Here is a 17,026-nt window from a genome sequence, read left to right on the forward strand (position 1 = left end):
GGTTTTCACGAGGTGGTTGAGTATAGGTTTATACTTGATGCACAAAACAACCTTCATATTGAATCCGATCCGGATGCCCGACGGAGGACTGAGAGGATGATCAAGAACCTGAGTTAGAAGTTAAACTTAGATGACTAGTTAGGTTTTTATTAATTTAGCAATGTAGTTTTTTTAAGTAATTTAGTTAGTAATGTTGTTTTTTCCTAAATATGATGTAGTTTTTTTAATTAAGTAATGTAGGTGTTTTTTCGTGGACAACCAAAAATGACAAATGTGCTCTATTTATCGTGGACGGATGGAGTATTAAATAAAAAGATAATAAAGTAAGAGAGAGGAAAAAATAGAGAGAATAAAGTAAGAGAGGGGGAAAAGTAAATAAAAGAAATATGTTGACTTTTACTAAAAAAATGAAATGACTCCACTACTTTGGAACATACCAAAATGACAAAATGACTCTATTACTATGGAACGGGGGGAGTACATGTTAAGATACTTTTTGAAACGTGAGCATATATCACTAAGATCTTAGACGACTATGCTACGTCATCTAATTTAGTTGGAGCCTTTAGTGGACCTAATACCTTAGGGTGTCCACAATAGGGTGGACTTGCCCAAGCTCAAGCCACAAAAACTTGGCCAAGGCCAAGAAAACTTGTTCTGGGCCACAAAAAAACTTATCCACCCTGATAGTGGACAAACACAAGCCACAAATCTATTTATTTTTTTAATTCTTGGTATATTTTAATTCAATTAAAATAAAAATTATCAGACTATAATAATTAGAAAAAAATATAAATTAATTAAAAAATGACAATTACAAGTAAATTTATTTATTGAAAATTCGAATTTTAATTATTTTCGTAATTAGGGTGTGAATTGAATTCACAATCCTTAATTAAAAAGTTGTCCAATTTTAATTGGGATTTAATTTTACAGCATAGAGATGATTTGTTTCCTAAATTAATGATAAATTAATGTTTTCAAAACCGTTGTCTCGTTTTTAATGATTTGAAAACCGCTTTTATCTATCTTCACTTCATCTTCTCCAAACTTCCATTTTCATGAAATTAGCACAAAAACTGAAAAAAAATCGAACCTGGGCGGGCGCCGCGGCTCTCGGCCGCCACAATAGGGCGCCGCGCCCCACTCCCAAGAGCCTTGGCCAGGCCAACTCCGCGGCTTGCCCATGGGCGCCCCCCGCCGCGGCTCTCCTTGTCCCCAGCTATAGGGAGCCGCGACCCAGCCACCCCCTGCCCGGGAGCCGCGACTCCCTTATTGTGGACACTCTTATAGAAACTACTATCACATACTCCATCCGTATTAAAAAAATATAAACATTTGAAACGACACAGGTTTTAATGCACAATTGGTAAAGTAAGAGAGAGAGGAAAAGAAAGATGAGTAAAGTAAGAGAGAGGAAGAGAAAGAGTAGTTAAAATAGAGTTAGTGGATTGTGGGGTCCATGTCATAAAATAGAAAGATTCTAAAGTTTCTATTTTTAAGGAACGACCCAAAATGTAAATAGTTGCTATTTTTTAAAAATGGAGGGAGTATTTAATTTGGACTCGCTCGTTCTTGTGGGTATATCGAAACGGGTGTTGATGACAAATTCTTCAATAGATCATGAAATGGTGTGAACTCTGGTGTTCAACATCAAGTGTCAAGTTGAATCTACGACTCGCGGATTGATTGGGCCAAGGATGAAGGACGAGAGATTATAGTCCATATCGAGCATTTGGGCCAAAATGTAAAGCCAGAAGGTGTTACTCGATTGACTGACACCAAGAACACCTCCACTCGGCCGAGTGGGAGTAATGGCACAATCCAGAGGGCTCGACTCAACTAAGTCGTGAAGGGACATAATCCAATTCGGCCGAGTGAGGAAGTGACAAAAGGACTCTCGAGAGCTCTACTCGGCCGAGCTACAACCAACCAAAACATCACTCGACATAGTGCCTTATCCAAGGATTTGTAACTTTTTACCCAAATTTTAATTTGCCTATGTTTTAGCACTACTTATAAATAGCTCCCTTAGCTAACTTTATACTAAGTTGATTGTTGAATTTTGTAAAGGCTTTTATGAGCAAACCCATCTCCTTTAGTATATTTTAATATAATTCATTCATGGAAAGTTGCTTGTTTTATTCTAGTGATTAGTTAAGTAAATGCATGCTTCGTGGTTAGTGTAGCAATGATTGTGAATTCTTCATCTTCTTGGAGAGAGTCTAAAGTCTAAAATATGACCTCTACTTCAACACATCTTCTATACTCCCTTCGTCCCCAAAGAATATGCACTTTGGGTTCGGCACGAGTTTTAATGCAAAATTGATAAAGTAAGAGAGAGGTAGAGATAAAAAGTAGTTTTGTTAGTGAATAATGAGTCACAGCTCATTTGAGAGAAAATACTTTCTAAAATTAGAAAATGCATACTCTTGTGAGACAGACTAAAAAGGAAAGAGTGCATATTCTTGTGGGACGGAGAGAGTATTATTTTCCTTCCATTCAATTCCTTGAAATCTAATTTTTGTTAGCTAGATCATATGATATTGATCTCCATTGATTGATCTATATGTATTCCCAAGATGTGCTCAATGATGTTTAATATTCAGATAACACAAAAGATAAGTGGATCTAGCTACAAAAACTAAATCCAAAATAATTAGATGGAAAGTGTATAAGAGGAGAGATTATGCTTGAGACCTCAAGACCTCCTTCAAAGCAATGAAGACAGCCCTAGACAACTTTCACCGAGATAACATCTCAATTAGCTCCACTATCATGTTGATACACAAACCATATGTGCATATATCTACTTGATTCAATCTAAATAGAAGAAATCAAGAATCTTAATCAAATTAAGAATTGGATAAAAATATCACTCAAGTAGATGTTTTCAAATGAGTCTTTTACACTAACTATCATCTAATTTAAATTCTAATGTCTCACAAACAAGAATTTATAGGTGGGGTTAATTACCCAAGAAAAACCTGTTAAAATCGATAAATTCGGCAATACAACGCGAAACGCCCACCCGGCGATTCCCACACCTCATCTCATTTGGCCTAGACACACTCTTTGGAGTCACTTGCAAATATTGGGCATACCTCCCGCTTGGGTGTTTTCCACCCCTCATTACATTCCCTTTGGAGTCACCCCATCTTCAATGCACAATTTTTGTTACACGGGCATAACTCTTTTCACCGGACTCTGATTAAGGCGTGCAAGGTATTCACGAGATGCTTTTTTGAAGAACAATTGGAAGTCATCTCAATGGGCCAATAAGTGCTTGAATCTAGCTGCAACTTAGCTAATTGACATAGATGTGCCCTATTCTTGGGATCTCAATTTATCCATAGTTCACGTCTTGAGTGAAATTTTTAATGCACGACATCCATTATCATATCTCTGTTGTCAATTGAATTAGATCATAGTTGGGCATATCTCGGAAAGCTTAATTGTGGAAGTACACATGAAAATTCATAAATGATTATGTTGGAATCGTGCTTGGTCAAACGACTTTGACTAATAATAAATATTATAAGACATTTAATTTTGTGAAATTAAATGCAATAGCGTCGATCTACGTTCCGAGTAGATGACCGTAGTATATTCATTTTCTCAAATCCGATTCCCGATGAGTGAGAAATAATATATTAAAGTTGGTCATAATAAAGCTAAAAATGAGCTATGAGAAAAACTAAGAGAGTAATTAACTAAGTGTTAATTATCCCACATCGGGGATGATAAACTTCTTTGATGAAGTATTTAATAAGATGAATTATTATGTGTAATAATTATCGTAGAACAAGATGGGTGACAGAGCCCACACGCGCACACGCGCGCCGCCGCCGCCCGCCAGCGAGCCGCGCACCGTGCACTGTGACCCGTGCGTCGGGTGTCGTGTGCCTTGTGTCTTGGATCTTGGCAATTGGTCGTTGGGTGGTCTTTGGGCTGTTCTTTGGAGCTGGTCGTTGAGCGAGGTTCAAGCCCCGCTTATTCATTTTAGACCACCCCAAACTCCACGCTATCCCCGACGGGTCTGGTCCACGTCATGTTCCCGCTGGACCCTGACGCATAACGGGAGACAAAAGGTCCCCGCTGGACCCCGATGCATAACGGGAGACAAAGGGTCCCTGATAAGGCTCGTTTCATGCATTGATTTTGGGTGATATTACATGCTTTTGGGGGGAGATAATGCGCAAATTTGAGATTAAGTGTGCAGATATTTGCTGGGTCTAGTAGATGCTGCAAATTGACCGAGCAGATGCAAAATGAGCAGAAAATGAGTAAAAATTGTCAAAAATCCGCTAGGTCAAGGAGAATTATTAGGAGAGCAGGTGTGTGAAAAATCTGTCGGACCCAGGAACGCACACAAATTACTCGGGGCGGGGAAAATGGAGCAGAAAAGGTGAAGAAATGAGCAGATTTAAAAGATCATATTTAAGGGTACAAACGTCAAATCATGAAGAGCATACCCTGTGGATCCGAGCTTGAAGCCTCCCTATATAAAGGGACCAACATGAATGAAGAAAGGAGCGCTTAACACTATGGTAGTTAGGTAGAAAGTTCTCGGTAGCGCTTAACGCTACCATTCTCGTAGTTTAGGTAGGAAACTCTCATATGCGCTTAACGCCAACGCTTTCTTAGCTTAGTTTAGTTTAGTTGCTGATTTCTTAGCTTAGTTCAATGGTTTCGACGGTAGAATTGACGACTCCCACGTTGGATCCTTACTTTCTTTTCCGCTTTTGAGACGATGTAGTTAGATCTCGAGTTCATCGAAGGAATTGACGACTCCGCCTTTGGATCTCGACCTATTTATGGTTTTATGAAGCTTTGGTGTTTATTTTCATGTTGATGATGCTATTTACTCATGTTTCTTGGATGCTTTTCGCAATTGGTGGCTTAAATGTTTAGATCCATGATGTTTACACGATTTCCAGTAGTTTAGAGGTTGAGATCTAGTTATTCACGTGCTCGATTTCTGTATCTGTTAGTTTAGGTGATGCATGCAAGGTTAATCTGTGTTTATTCCGCTTTCTGCTTGATCCAGGAGAGTAGATTTAGCAGTTCTAGCTTGAATTTCGTGTTTACATTTTGTTTTCGATGTTGGATTGTGGTGGATCTGAATCTGTGTTGGTGGATCTGAAGTTCTCTGTTTCTATTCTACATGATTATGGCTGTTTACTGTTCGATCTCGCATCTGCTAGACCCAGTAGCGTAGATCTGTTAGTTTAGGCTTTAATTTCATGTTTAAATTTAGATATGAGATTGCTCTATTTTCATGGTGTTTAATGATCTGTTTTGTTCTGTATTTTCCGTTAAATTTCATGAAGAAGATGAAGTTTGCTGGTAGTTAGAATCAGATCTGATTTAGTTTGTTAGTTGCAGCTTTCTTGTCAGTAGCTATTTAGGGGAATCTGTTCTGCTGCTTTTCTTACGATCTGTGTCTGGCTATTTTAGGAAACTTATTTGCTTGACCCAGGAAATTCGGTGAATGTTCCAAAGTTAAATTCAGTTTCGAATCATGCATGCATTTATATTTCAAGCAATTTCCATTCTCTGGACCCAGTAGATAGAATAGATTAGGTTTAATTTCCCAGGTCTAGTAGTTAAAACTCAACCCTCTCGTTGCGTGGCAGCAGCCGGTCACTTTTCTGTTTGTGTCGTAGAAACAATCTCGAGTAGGTCCCTAGTCTATGTGGTTAGACCCCGCTCTTGCCGCTTATACTTCGTAATATTTGTTGCATTAGTGGAAAAATTATAAATCTTGTTGAAAGGGGGAACACGTGTACACGACACACGTGTAAAAATCTTCCCTTCAAATGGCGCCGTTGCCGGGGACTATGGCGTTATCTACTTGATTTTGTTTCTATGACACTATAAATAGCTTTCGGCTTTCTTTAATTTTATGTTTTTGATCGTTTTCTTTTGTCCAGGCATGACTTCCAATGTTGAAAAAAAATCAAGGCTGAAGTGGAGAAGGAAAGCTCTCCGATTACATGTGGCTGAAAGAATGCCTATGTGGCCAGGGAGTTTTCTTGTTCTTTCAATTTTATGATTAATGGTTGCATATATGATCCTTGGATACTTTAGAAGATCATTTTGTAAATACTTTTAGTCGACTTTTAATTCTTGTAAATAGTTTTCTAAGAAAAAATCCAAAAACATTTAAAAAGTAAAAAAAAAATTAAAATTAAAAAAATTTAAAAAAAAAAAGAAAATTGCAAAAAGAATTTTAGTTTTTTTTAAATCCCTTTTTCTAATTAAGTATGTTGAAAAAAAAATTATTTTCAAAAAAAATAGGGATAATTCGGAGTTACGCGTAATGGAAGAAACTCCACTACGCATGCACCTTTTTATTGCCTAGCGGGTCAGTTTGCTAAGTACTCTTCGGGAATCTGCTGGGTCAGGTAGATAGGAAAGAATTTGAAAATTTTTGGACTGAACTAGTATACTCCCAAGAATACTGTAGCAAAAGTTGTACATAGTGTGAATATGTTTTTTCTGAAATTTCTTATTAAAATCCAAACAAAGAAAAAAATTTAATTCCAAAAATATTTTCGAAATTTTAAGTAAATCTTGGAAAGAAGTTTATAAATGAAAAAAAAATCATTTTGATCTTACATCCACTTGACCAGTTTGCTTAAGAATTCCAAGTTTTAGTTTCGTAGGTCACGAAGAGAGTACAAGGGACCTCCAAGGAATTCCAATGATGAAGCTCCCAATTTAGGAAATAAGGAAGACGACTACCTGACCCAGCAGAATGACAAGTCAGAAACAGGGGAAACAGAGGATTCCGCCCAGCAGGGGGTGGCCAAATCTGCTCTACAAACTCCAGAACTGTCGATGTTGATGTACCAGCAATAGAGCAAGGAATCCCCAAAGAAGATGCAACCCCCATGACCAGCAAGAGGATCAAGAAGACAAGCACCACCAGCACCCCCAGGAAGGCTGACTCCAAAAGGAGTCAGAAGCGAAACTGAACCACCCCAAATGACCAAGTAATTTTTATTTTTTAGTTTTTGTTTTTTTTAAGATGTCTGCTATGCATGTTGTGTTTCTGTTATCGCGCATGCTTCGTTGTGTCTGTATATATGTATGTTTTGTGTGCCTTCTCCCACTTAGCCCAATTCTTGGTCTAAGTGTGAGAAGTTTTTTTTGTTAATATAGCATGTGTTTGTTATTTGTGTTTTCTGTGTATATCTTCTCCCACTTAGCCCATTGCTTGGCCTAAGTGTGAGAACATTGTTGTGTATATACGTTCTGTTAGTTGATGTTTGTGTCTTCTCCCACTTAGCCCAATTCTTGGTCTAAGTGTGAGAAGTTTGTATTTTCTTTGTGTCTGTGATATCTGTTTTGTTGTCGCCACTAACTGCCCTGTTTTCCACCTCATTGGGATTGCTTGGGCACAAGCATGAATGAAGTGGGAGGGGGAGAGCAATTAGTGCAGTTAGTGTCAAGCATGTAAATAATCTGTTAGATCTCGAGTTTCATCGGAGGAATTGACGACTCCGCCTTTGGATCTCGACCTATTTATGGTTTTATGAAGCTTTGGTGTTTATTTTCATGTTGATGATGCTATTTACTCATGTTTCTTGGATGCTTTTCGCAATTGGTGGCTTAAATGTTTAGATCCATGATGTTTACATGATTTCCAGTAGTTTAGAGGTTGAGATCTAGTTATTCACGTGCTCGATTTCCGAGATCTGTTAGTTTAGGTGATGCATGCAAGGTTAATCTGTGTTTATTCCGCTTTCTGCTTGATCCAGGAGAGTAGATTTGGCAGTTCAAGCTTGAATTTCGTGTTTACGTTTCGTTTTCGATGTTGGATTGTGGTGGATCTGAATCTGTGTTGGTGGATCTGAAGTTCTCTGTTTCTATTTTGCATGATTATGGCTGTTTACTGTTCGATCTCGCATCTGCTAGACCCAGTATCGTAGATATGTTAGTTTAGGCTTTAATTTCATGTTTAAATTTAGATCTGAGATTGCTCTGTTTTCATGGTGTTTAATGCTCTATTTTGTTCTATATTTCCCGTTAAATTTCATGAAGAAGATGAAGTTTGCTGGTAGTTAGAATCAGATCTGCTTTGGTTTGTTAGTCGCAGCTTTCTTGTCAGTAGCTATTTAGGGAAATCTGTTCTGCTGCTTTTCTTACGATCTGTGTCTGGCTGTTTTAGGAAACTTATTTGCTTGACCCAGGAAATTCGGTGAATGTCCCAAAGTTAAATTCAATTTTGAATCATGCATGCATTTATATTTCAAGTAATTTCCATTCTCTGGACCCAGTAGATAGAATTGATTAGGTTTAATTTCCCAGGTCTAGTAGTTAAAACTCAACCCTCTCGTTGCGTGGCAGCAGCCGATCACTTTTCCGTTTGTGTCGTAGAAACAATCTCGAGTAGGTCCATAGTCTCTGTGGTTCGACCCCACTCTTGCCGCTTATACTTTGTAATATTTGTTGGATTAGTGGGAAAATTATAAATCTTTTTGGAAGGGGGAACACGTGCACACGACACACGTGCAAAAATCCTCCATTCAGTCCCCGTTGGACCCCGACGGTCCATAGTGTATCCCGTCATGTAGCATGTCCAGGTGCGTCGTGTCTATTCAGCTCCCAATTGCTAGTGCACCAGTCAATAACCCCCAGCGGTTACAGTCAAGCCATCATGGCACACATAATGGCTGTTGACTCCATCAATGCCCCAGCGGGTGGACTTGGCCTATAAATAGGCATGCATCCATTGCATTCTAGATAGAACATACACAAGCATTCTTGCATACACGCTCTCTCCCTCTCGGCATAATCTTCTCGTCGAAGCTCTGCCCCCGCCTTACTCCCGTTCACCGGAGCTCTGCTGCTAGCGGTGCTGCTACTTCAGAGACAAAGACGTTTTATCTTTGTGGATGACACGCCAAACCGAGAGCACTACCGGGGCGTATCTCGTCTTGCGGAAAGAGGACTCCTCGACCTGTCTACCACCGTTGCCACCGTTCCTTCCATCGTGTCCCCCGTTGTACCTGTCAACATGTCGTCGGACATAACGATGATTCCGACTCCTGGCTTCTCAACTTCTACCTCAACAACCCATTGGGTGTTTGACAACCCCTTTGGGACGGTTACCGGATTCACCTCGAGTGGATCGGTCGGTTCCACTTTCAGTGGTTCCATTGGATCTTTCATTGGGTCGAGAGTCGGGGCCTTCGGGCACGGCACGGGTGTTGGATCCTTCGGGGTCAACATGAGTGCTAGCTCCTTCGAGGGCAACACTAGTGCTGGACCCTCCGGGGTCGGCACGGGTGCTAGCTCCTTCGGCGGCAGCACGGGTGCTGGACCCTCCGGGGTCGGCAGAGGTGCTGGATCCTTCGGGGTCGGCACAAATGCGGGGGCCTCCATGCTCCACGCGACTATGGGGGGTACTGTGTCCCACTCAATTGTTAGCTCCTGCGGGGGCAACGGACTTGGTCCCTTTCATGGGACAAACTCGGCACCAATGGCACCAAGGATGATGCCACCCGCCGAGAAGCCATCGAAGTTCATGTGAACGGATTTCAAGAGATGGCAACAGAAAACGTTGTTCTACCTAACAACGTTGGGCGTCGTGAACTTCCTCAAGAAGAATGAGCCAACCCCGTCAAGTGAGGACGAGGCACGTGTTGAGATGTACGTCGAGTATGATGCTTGGCGCAAAGGAGACTATCTCTGTAAAAACTTTATTTTAAGTGCTTTAGATGATAGTCTCTACAACGTGTATTGTACTATTCCCACATCAAATCAAGTGTGGGAAATGCTAGATAAGAAGTATCGTACTGATGATGCGGGCACTAACAAATTTGTAATAGCCAAGTACATGGAATATAAAATGGTTGATTCCCGACCAATCATGGACCAAGTGCAAGAGTTCCAGCTGATCATCCACGACCTCGCCGCCAAGGGAATGACCCTGCATAAAGCTTTCACGGCGGGCACGGTCATTGAAAAACTTCCACCCGGCTGGAAGGACTTCAAGAGCTACCTTAAGCACAAGCGAAAGGAGATTAATCTTGAAGACTTGATCGTGAAGCTGCGCATCGAGTCAAACGTGCGCAAACACGATGGTTTGGCTAAGGTCCATGGCCCACCTGTTGCAAAGGCCAATCTGTTGGAGCGGGGCGGTCTCTCCAACAAACGCTTCCGTCCAACTGTAAAGGACAAGGGCAAGAGGAAGCAGCCTGCGAGGAAGGTTGAAGGCAACTTCTACAACTGTGGCAAACCTTGCCACTTTTCCAAAGACTGCTGCAGGCCGAAGAAGAAGTTGGCTGCCCACGTTGTTGAAAAAGAGTTCAAGGACTGGGATGAAAGTGACCTTGTTGCTGTGGTCACGGAAGAAGACAACCTTGTTGATAACAAAGATGGCTAGTACATCGACACTGGAGTTACTGCTCATGTTTGTGCCGATAAGAGCAAGTTCCCTTCCTACACTGCTGTTGAAGGGAGGAAAATCATTATGGGGAATCAAGCCTCGTCTCAAGTCCTCGGCATTGGGGACGTGATTCTCATGATGACGTCCGGTGTAACCATCACTTTGAAGGATGTGCTGCACGTCCCGGACATCCGCAAGAACCTAGTGTCAGGATCAATACGAGTGAATAAGGGGTTTAAACTTGTATTCGAATCTTATAGGTTTTCTTTGTACAAGTTTGGAAAGTCACTCGGAAAAGGTTTTGTAACCGACGGGCTTTTCAAGCTTAGTGTAGCTACACACCATGTCCCTAAGCCGTTGGCTAATAATAAGAATGCATCTACTTCTTCTTACTTGACTGAGTGTTCTAACTTGTGGCACAATAGATTGGGACATGTAAATCCAAATGCCATTAAAAGATTAGTAAGTTTAGATTTACTAAAGGCAAATGAAGTAGAAACTCAAAACAAATGTGAAACTTGCCTTGAGGCGAAAATGACTAAGTTACCGTTTCATTCGGTTGAACGGAACACAAAACCCCTTGAATTAATTCACACGGACGTATGTGACTTAAAGTTGGTGCAAACGAGAGGTGGTAAAAAATACTTTATCACATTAATAGATGATTGCACAAGATATTGTTATGTCTATCTTTTAAGAAGTAAAGACGAAGCAATAGAAGCATTCAAAAATTATAAGAACGATGTTGAGAATCAATTTGGATGTAAAATCAAAATGATTCGAAGTGATAGATGAGGTGAATACGTAGCCCCGTTTGAGGAATTATGCAACGCAAGTGGTATAATTTATCAAACGACTGCACCATATTCACCACAATCTAATGGTGTTGCAGAACGCAAGAATCGAACTCTCAAAGAGATGATGAATGCGTTACTGGTCAGTTCGGGGATGCTCCAGAACATGTGGGGGAAGCTGTTTTGACAGCCAACTACATCCTAAACAAAATTCCACGCAAAGGTAAGGACGTTACTCCTTATTAGTTGTGGAAGGGAAGGAAGTCATCCTACAAATACCTCAAAGTGTGGGGGTGTTTGGCAAAGGTGATGGTTCCTCCACCCAAAGAAGTTACAATCGGTCCTAAAACGGTTGATTGTATCTTTATTGGGTATGCACTTAATAGTAGTGCATATCGATTCGTTGTCCAGAAGTCTGAAATACCGACTGTGACCGTGGGAACAACAATCGAGTCAAGAAATGTTGTATTTCTTGAAAATATATTTCCTCGCAAAGAAAAAGGAAATATTGCATCCAATTTTGAGACGAGAATTGAGGATGAAACCACTAGTTCTAAATCAGTGGATGAAGAGCCAGAATCGCGCAAGCAAACAAGGCCTGATCCAAACGATGCGGTACCAGGACGTGGTAGCAGGGTCAGAACACCAAAGAAATTTGGTCCTGACTATATTGCATTTATGTTGGATGAAGAGCCAACATCAATAAAAGTAGCCATTGCTGGCCCAGACGGGTTGCATTGGAAAGAAGCTGTTCAAAACGAAATTGATTCAGTTTTGCAAAACCACACTTGGGTGTTAGTTGATCTACCTGAAGGGGCTAAACCTTTAGGATACAAATGGGTCCTTAAAAGAAAGTTTAAGGCCGATGGAACAGTGGACAAGTATAAAGCTCGACTGGTAGTCAAAGGCTTTAAACAAAAGGAAGGGTATGATTTCTTCGATACCTACTCACCTGTAACGAGGAATACATCAATTCGAGTGCTTCTCGCGATTGCTGCTGTACACAATCTTGAGATTCATCAAATGGATGTTTAGACTGCGTTTCTAAATGATGACCTTGAAGATGAAATCTATATGGAACAACCGGAAAATTTTGTAGTACCTGGACAAGAGAAAAAGGTATGCAAACTGGTTAAATCCCTCTATGGGTTGAAACAAGCGCTGTTGCAGTGGCACTTAAAATTTGATAACGCGATGTTATCAAATGGATTTAAAATCAACGAATGTGACAAATGTGTGTACATTAAGAACACTGATAATGGATACGTTATATTGTGTCTCTATGTTGATGATATGTTAATCATGGGTAGTAACACCCAAGTGATTAACGACACGAAAGCCATGTTAAAGAGAAACTTCGACATGAAGGATATGGGTCTAGCCGATGTAATTCTTTGAATGAAAATTCTAAGAACATCCGAAGGAATCACCTTAACACAATCTCATTATGTTGAGAAAGTATGAAAGAGGTTCAACCCCTATGATGGCATCCCGGCTAAAACGCCTATAAAGCTCAATGTTCACTTGAGCAAGAACAGGGGTGAGCCCGTTGCACAAGAAGATTATGCACGGGTCATTGGATGCATTATGTATCTTACTAATTGCACTTGACCTGATATTGCTTGCGCCGTGAACAAGTTGAGCCGTTATACGAGCAATCCAAGCAAAGAGCATTGGAAAGCTCTTGTAAGAGTTTTGAGGTATCTCAAGTATACTCAAAATCATGGGATACACTTTTCGAGATACCCCAATGTACTTGAAAGGTACTGCGATGCAAACTGGATATCCGATAACAAAGACTCACTTTCGACAAGTGGATATGTCTTTACTATTGGGGGTGGTGCTGTCTCGTGGAAATCCACGAAACAGACATGTATAGCCCGATCCACCATGGAATCTGAATTCATAGCTTTAGATAAAGCTGCGGAAGAAGCCGAATGGCTTAAAAACTTCCTTGAAGACATTCCATGTTGGTCAAAGCCCGTGCCTCCAGTGTTAATTCACTGTGATAGCCAAGCCGCTATTGGGAGGGCAAACAGTAGCCTGTACAATGGTAAGTCTCGACACATCCGTCGATGACATAATACCGTGAGACATTTGATCACAACAGGGGTGATTACAATTGACTACGTGAAGTCATTGGATAATCTAGCGGATCCGCTAACCAAAGGGTTAAATCGTGATCAAATGAATAAATTGCTAGAGGGAATGAGTTTGAAATCCACAAATTAAAGAATTGTCATAGTGGTAACCCAAACATGATGACTGGAGATCCCAAGAACTTAGTTCAATGGGAAAACTAAGCTATGAGAATTCGTGTGAACACTCATCTACATCTATTCCCTAGAGAGTAATAGAGTGTTGAAAAAACTTGCCTAGTGGTGAGGTTAAGTCTATGACTTTTAATAATCCATAAAGGATCTCGTTGAGATGAAGTTCTCAAGGAGACCAAGTATGGCAAGATACTTAATGAGGAATCACCTATGTAAGTGTGAAGTGGGGCCGCTTCAAACAATACACTTATGAATCCAAAGTGGTGTCCAAGGCCTGAAATGGACACAAAACGTGAGAACGGACGAGGTTGAGGTGTTTAAGTGTTAACATCATTGTCTCGGTGCACGCCGTGGAGGAATAGTTCAAAGCATCGCGCTACTAGTCCGCATGTGTATCCGATGGTGTTGACTATGGATGGTTCAAAGCCAAAAACTATCTATCCTTATGCTTACATACCTCTTGAGGGTTGAGCTTGTGTCTGCATACATATGCATTTGGCAATTTACACTCATGTGGGGGGTTGTTGGAATCGTGCTTGGTCAAACAACTTTGACTAATAATAAATGTTACAAGACATTTAATTTTGTGAAATTAAATGCAATAACGTCGATCTATGTTCCGAGTAGATGACGGTAGTATATTAATTTTCTCAAATCCGATTCCCGGTGAGTGAGAAATAATATATTTAAGTTGGTCACTATAAAGCTAAAAATGAGCTATGAGAAAAACTAATGGAGTATTTAACTAAGTGTTAATTATCCCACATCGGGGATGATAAACTTCTCTGATGAAGTATCTAATAAGATGAATTACTATGTGTAATAATTATCGTGGAACAAGACGGATGAAAGAGCTCACACGCGCGCGCCGCCGCCGCTCTCTTGTGAGTCGCGAGTCGCGCACCGTGCCTTGGATCTTGGCAATTGGTATTTGGGTGGTCTTTGGGCTGTTTTTTGGAGCTGGTCGTTGAGTGTGGTTCAAGCTCCGCTTATTCTTTTTAGACCACCCCAAACTCCACGCTATCCCCGACGGGTCTGGTCCACGTCATGTTCCCGCTGGACCCCGACGCATAACGGGAGACAAAAGGTCCCGCTGAACCCCGACGCATAGCGGGAGATGGAGGTCCCCGTTAGACCTCGACGGTCCATGGTGTATCCCGTCGTGTAGCATGTCCTGGTGCGTCATGTCTCTTCAGCTCCCAATGGCTAGTGCACCAGCCAATAACCCCCGGCGGTTGCAGTCAAGCCATCATGGCACACATAATGGCTGTTGACTCCATCAATGCCCCAGCGGGTGGACTTGGCCTATAAATAGGCATGCATCACTTGCATTCTAGACAGAACAGACACAAGCATTCTTGCATACACGCTCTCACATTCTCTGCATAATCTTCCCGTCGAAGCTCTGCCCCCGCCTTACTCCCGTTCGCCGGAGCTTTGCTGCTAGCGGTGCTGCTACTTCAGAGACGAAGTCGTTTTATCTTTGGGGACGACACGCCAAACCGAGAGCACTACCGGGGCGTATCTCGTCTTGCGGAAAGAGGATTCCTCGACTCGGATTACCACTTTTCACAAGTTTTCCGTGTAATTTCCTCAGTTATTTTCCGTGTAATTTTTCGCCCGGCAAGTTTGTATCTCAAATTTTCCAAACAGATTATTTTGTAGAACTATTCTAGATGATTTTTTATGTATCATCCTAATGAGATCCTCGGATTAGGGCATCAGCAGTGGGGTGCCCTAAGGCGCGCCACGTCATCAGTTTTATCCTCCTACCTACCCACCTGCAGTGGGGCGCCCTAAGGCGCGCCTTATGGCGCGCCACATCATAATTTTTTTAATATTTATAAAATCCATACGAATTTAAAAAAACTAATAAATTAAAATACGAAATTTAAAAACTTCATTTCATTTAATAAAAATTAATACATTACAATGCGAATTAAAAAAAATGCAAACTCAGCGACGGCGGTTACGAGCCCACACTTCTTCAATCATGTCGCTCATGAGCTGCGCATGATCCTGTTGGTTGCGCATTGAGGCATGTCTAAATAGAACCTCATTGAAGCCTAACGGTAACGCTCTATCGGGTGTCTCGGTCAACGTGCCGGACGAGCTAGATGCACGGTCATCTTCAATCCAATTGGTGATGCTTCCGCCTTCATTCTCGACTATCATGTTGTGTATGATTATGCACGCATATATGACATCGGCGATGACTTCCTTGTACCAGGAACGAGCCGGCCCTTTCACAATTGCCCACCGTGATTGGAGCACATCAAATACCCGCTCGACATCCTTCCGCGCCGACTCCTGCTTTTGCGCAAATAAAACCCTCTTGTCACCAATTGGGCAGCTGATCATCTTTAGGAAAACTGGCCACCGTGGGTAGATGCCATCGGCCAAGTAGTACCCCATATGGTATTGGCGTCTGTTGGCAATGAACTCGATGACCGGGCAGTTGCCGTTACATTGCTCGGTGAAGAGGGTGGACGAGTTGAGGACGTTAATGTCGTTGTTCGACCCGGCTACGCCGAAGTAAACATGCCAGATCTAGAGTCGATGGTCAGCGACGGCTTCGAGGATCATCGTCGGGTGGCTGCCCTTGTATCCACTTGTGAATTGCCTCTCCACGCCGTCGGACAATTCTTCCACTGCCAGTGCATACAGTCGATGCTCCCGAGCATCCCAGGAAACCCGTGCGCCGTCTCGTGCATCTGCATCAGACCCTGGCAATCAGTGGCAGTCGACTTGCGTAAATATGTGTCGCCATAGGCCTCTACTATCCCCCGACAAAAGCGCTTCAGACACTCGCGGCCTGTAGAATCCCCGCAGTGGAGGTACTCGTCAAAAAGGTCCGTCGTGGTGCCGTATGCCAACTGACGAATAGCAGTCGTGCACTTTTGCAATGGTGTAAGGCCGGGTTTACCGATGCCGTCCTCTCGAAACGTGAAGTATTCATCACGTGAAGATAATGTCCGAACAATGCTGAGAAAAAGGTACCGCGACATTCTAAACCGGCGGCGGAAAACAGTCGGGCCCCATCGTGGTTGATCGGCAAAATAGTCTTCAACCAGACGTTTGTGAGCTTCCGGGTGGTCGCGTCGGACATACGTCCTATGTCGAATAGGACGTATGTAATGCTTCTGACGTCGAACTACCGGACTCAGACGAACTAGAACTATTGGTGTCGTCGCCGAGATTCATTTTGGTTGGATGTTGAGAGAGAATATGTAAAGAGATAGTCGATATGTTCGTATGTACAAATGAATGAGAAACGAGATTTAAATAGAAAATAAAAAACGCGTGTCATCGTCCGCGTAGCCCACAGTGGGGCGGACGATGGCGCGGCCGATGGCCTATCGTCCGCGTAGGCCGCAATGGGGCGGACGATGGACATCGTCCGCGCTATACTCCGCGCCCTTAGTATAGGGCGCGGCGATCGTCCGTGGCCTATGTCACGCACCCGCAATGGGGCAGACGATGGCGGGCGCGGACGATGCGCGCCATCGGGCGTGCCATCGTCCGCCCCATTGCGGATGGCCTTAGGATTTGAGGTT

At 42.2% G+C, this 17,026-nt stretch overlaps 1 protein-coding gene across 1 annotated transcript; it reads left to right on the top strand.

Moving 5' to 3' along the window:
- Positions 1–9,028: 9,028 nt before the first annotated feature.
- LOC121808803 (period circadian protein-like) lies at positions 9,029–9,544 on the top strand. Its single transcript, XM_042209378.1, has one exon. It carries the CDS (start codon positions 9,029–9,031, stop codon positions 9,542–9,544), a length of 516 nt encoding a protein of 171 aa, XP_042065312.1.
- Positions 9,545–17,026: the final 7,482 nt, after the last annotated feature.

Source organism: Salvia splendens, chromosome 6 (genome assembly GCF_004379255.2).
Source record: "Salvia splendens isolate huo1 chromosome 6, SspV2, whole genome shotgun sequence".
NCBI classification, from domain to species: Eukaryota; Viridiplantae; Streptophyta; class Magnoliopsida; order Lamiales; family Lamiaceae; genus Salvia; species Salvia splendens.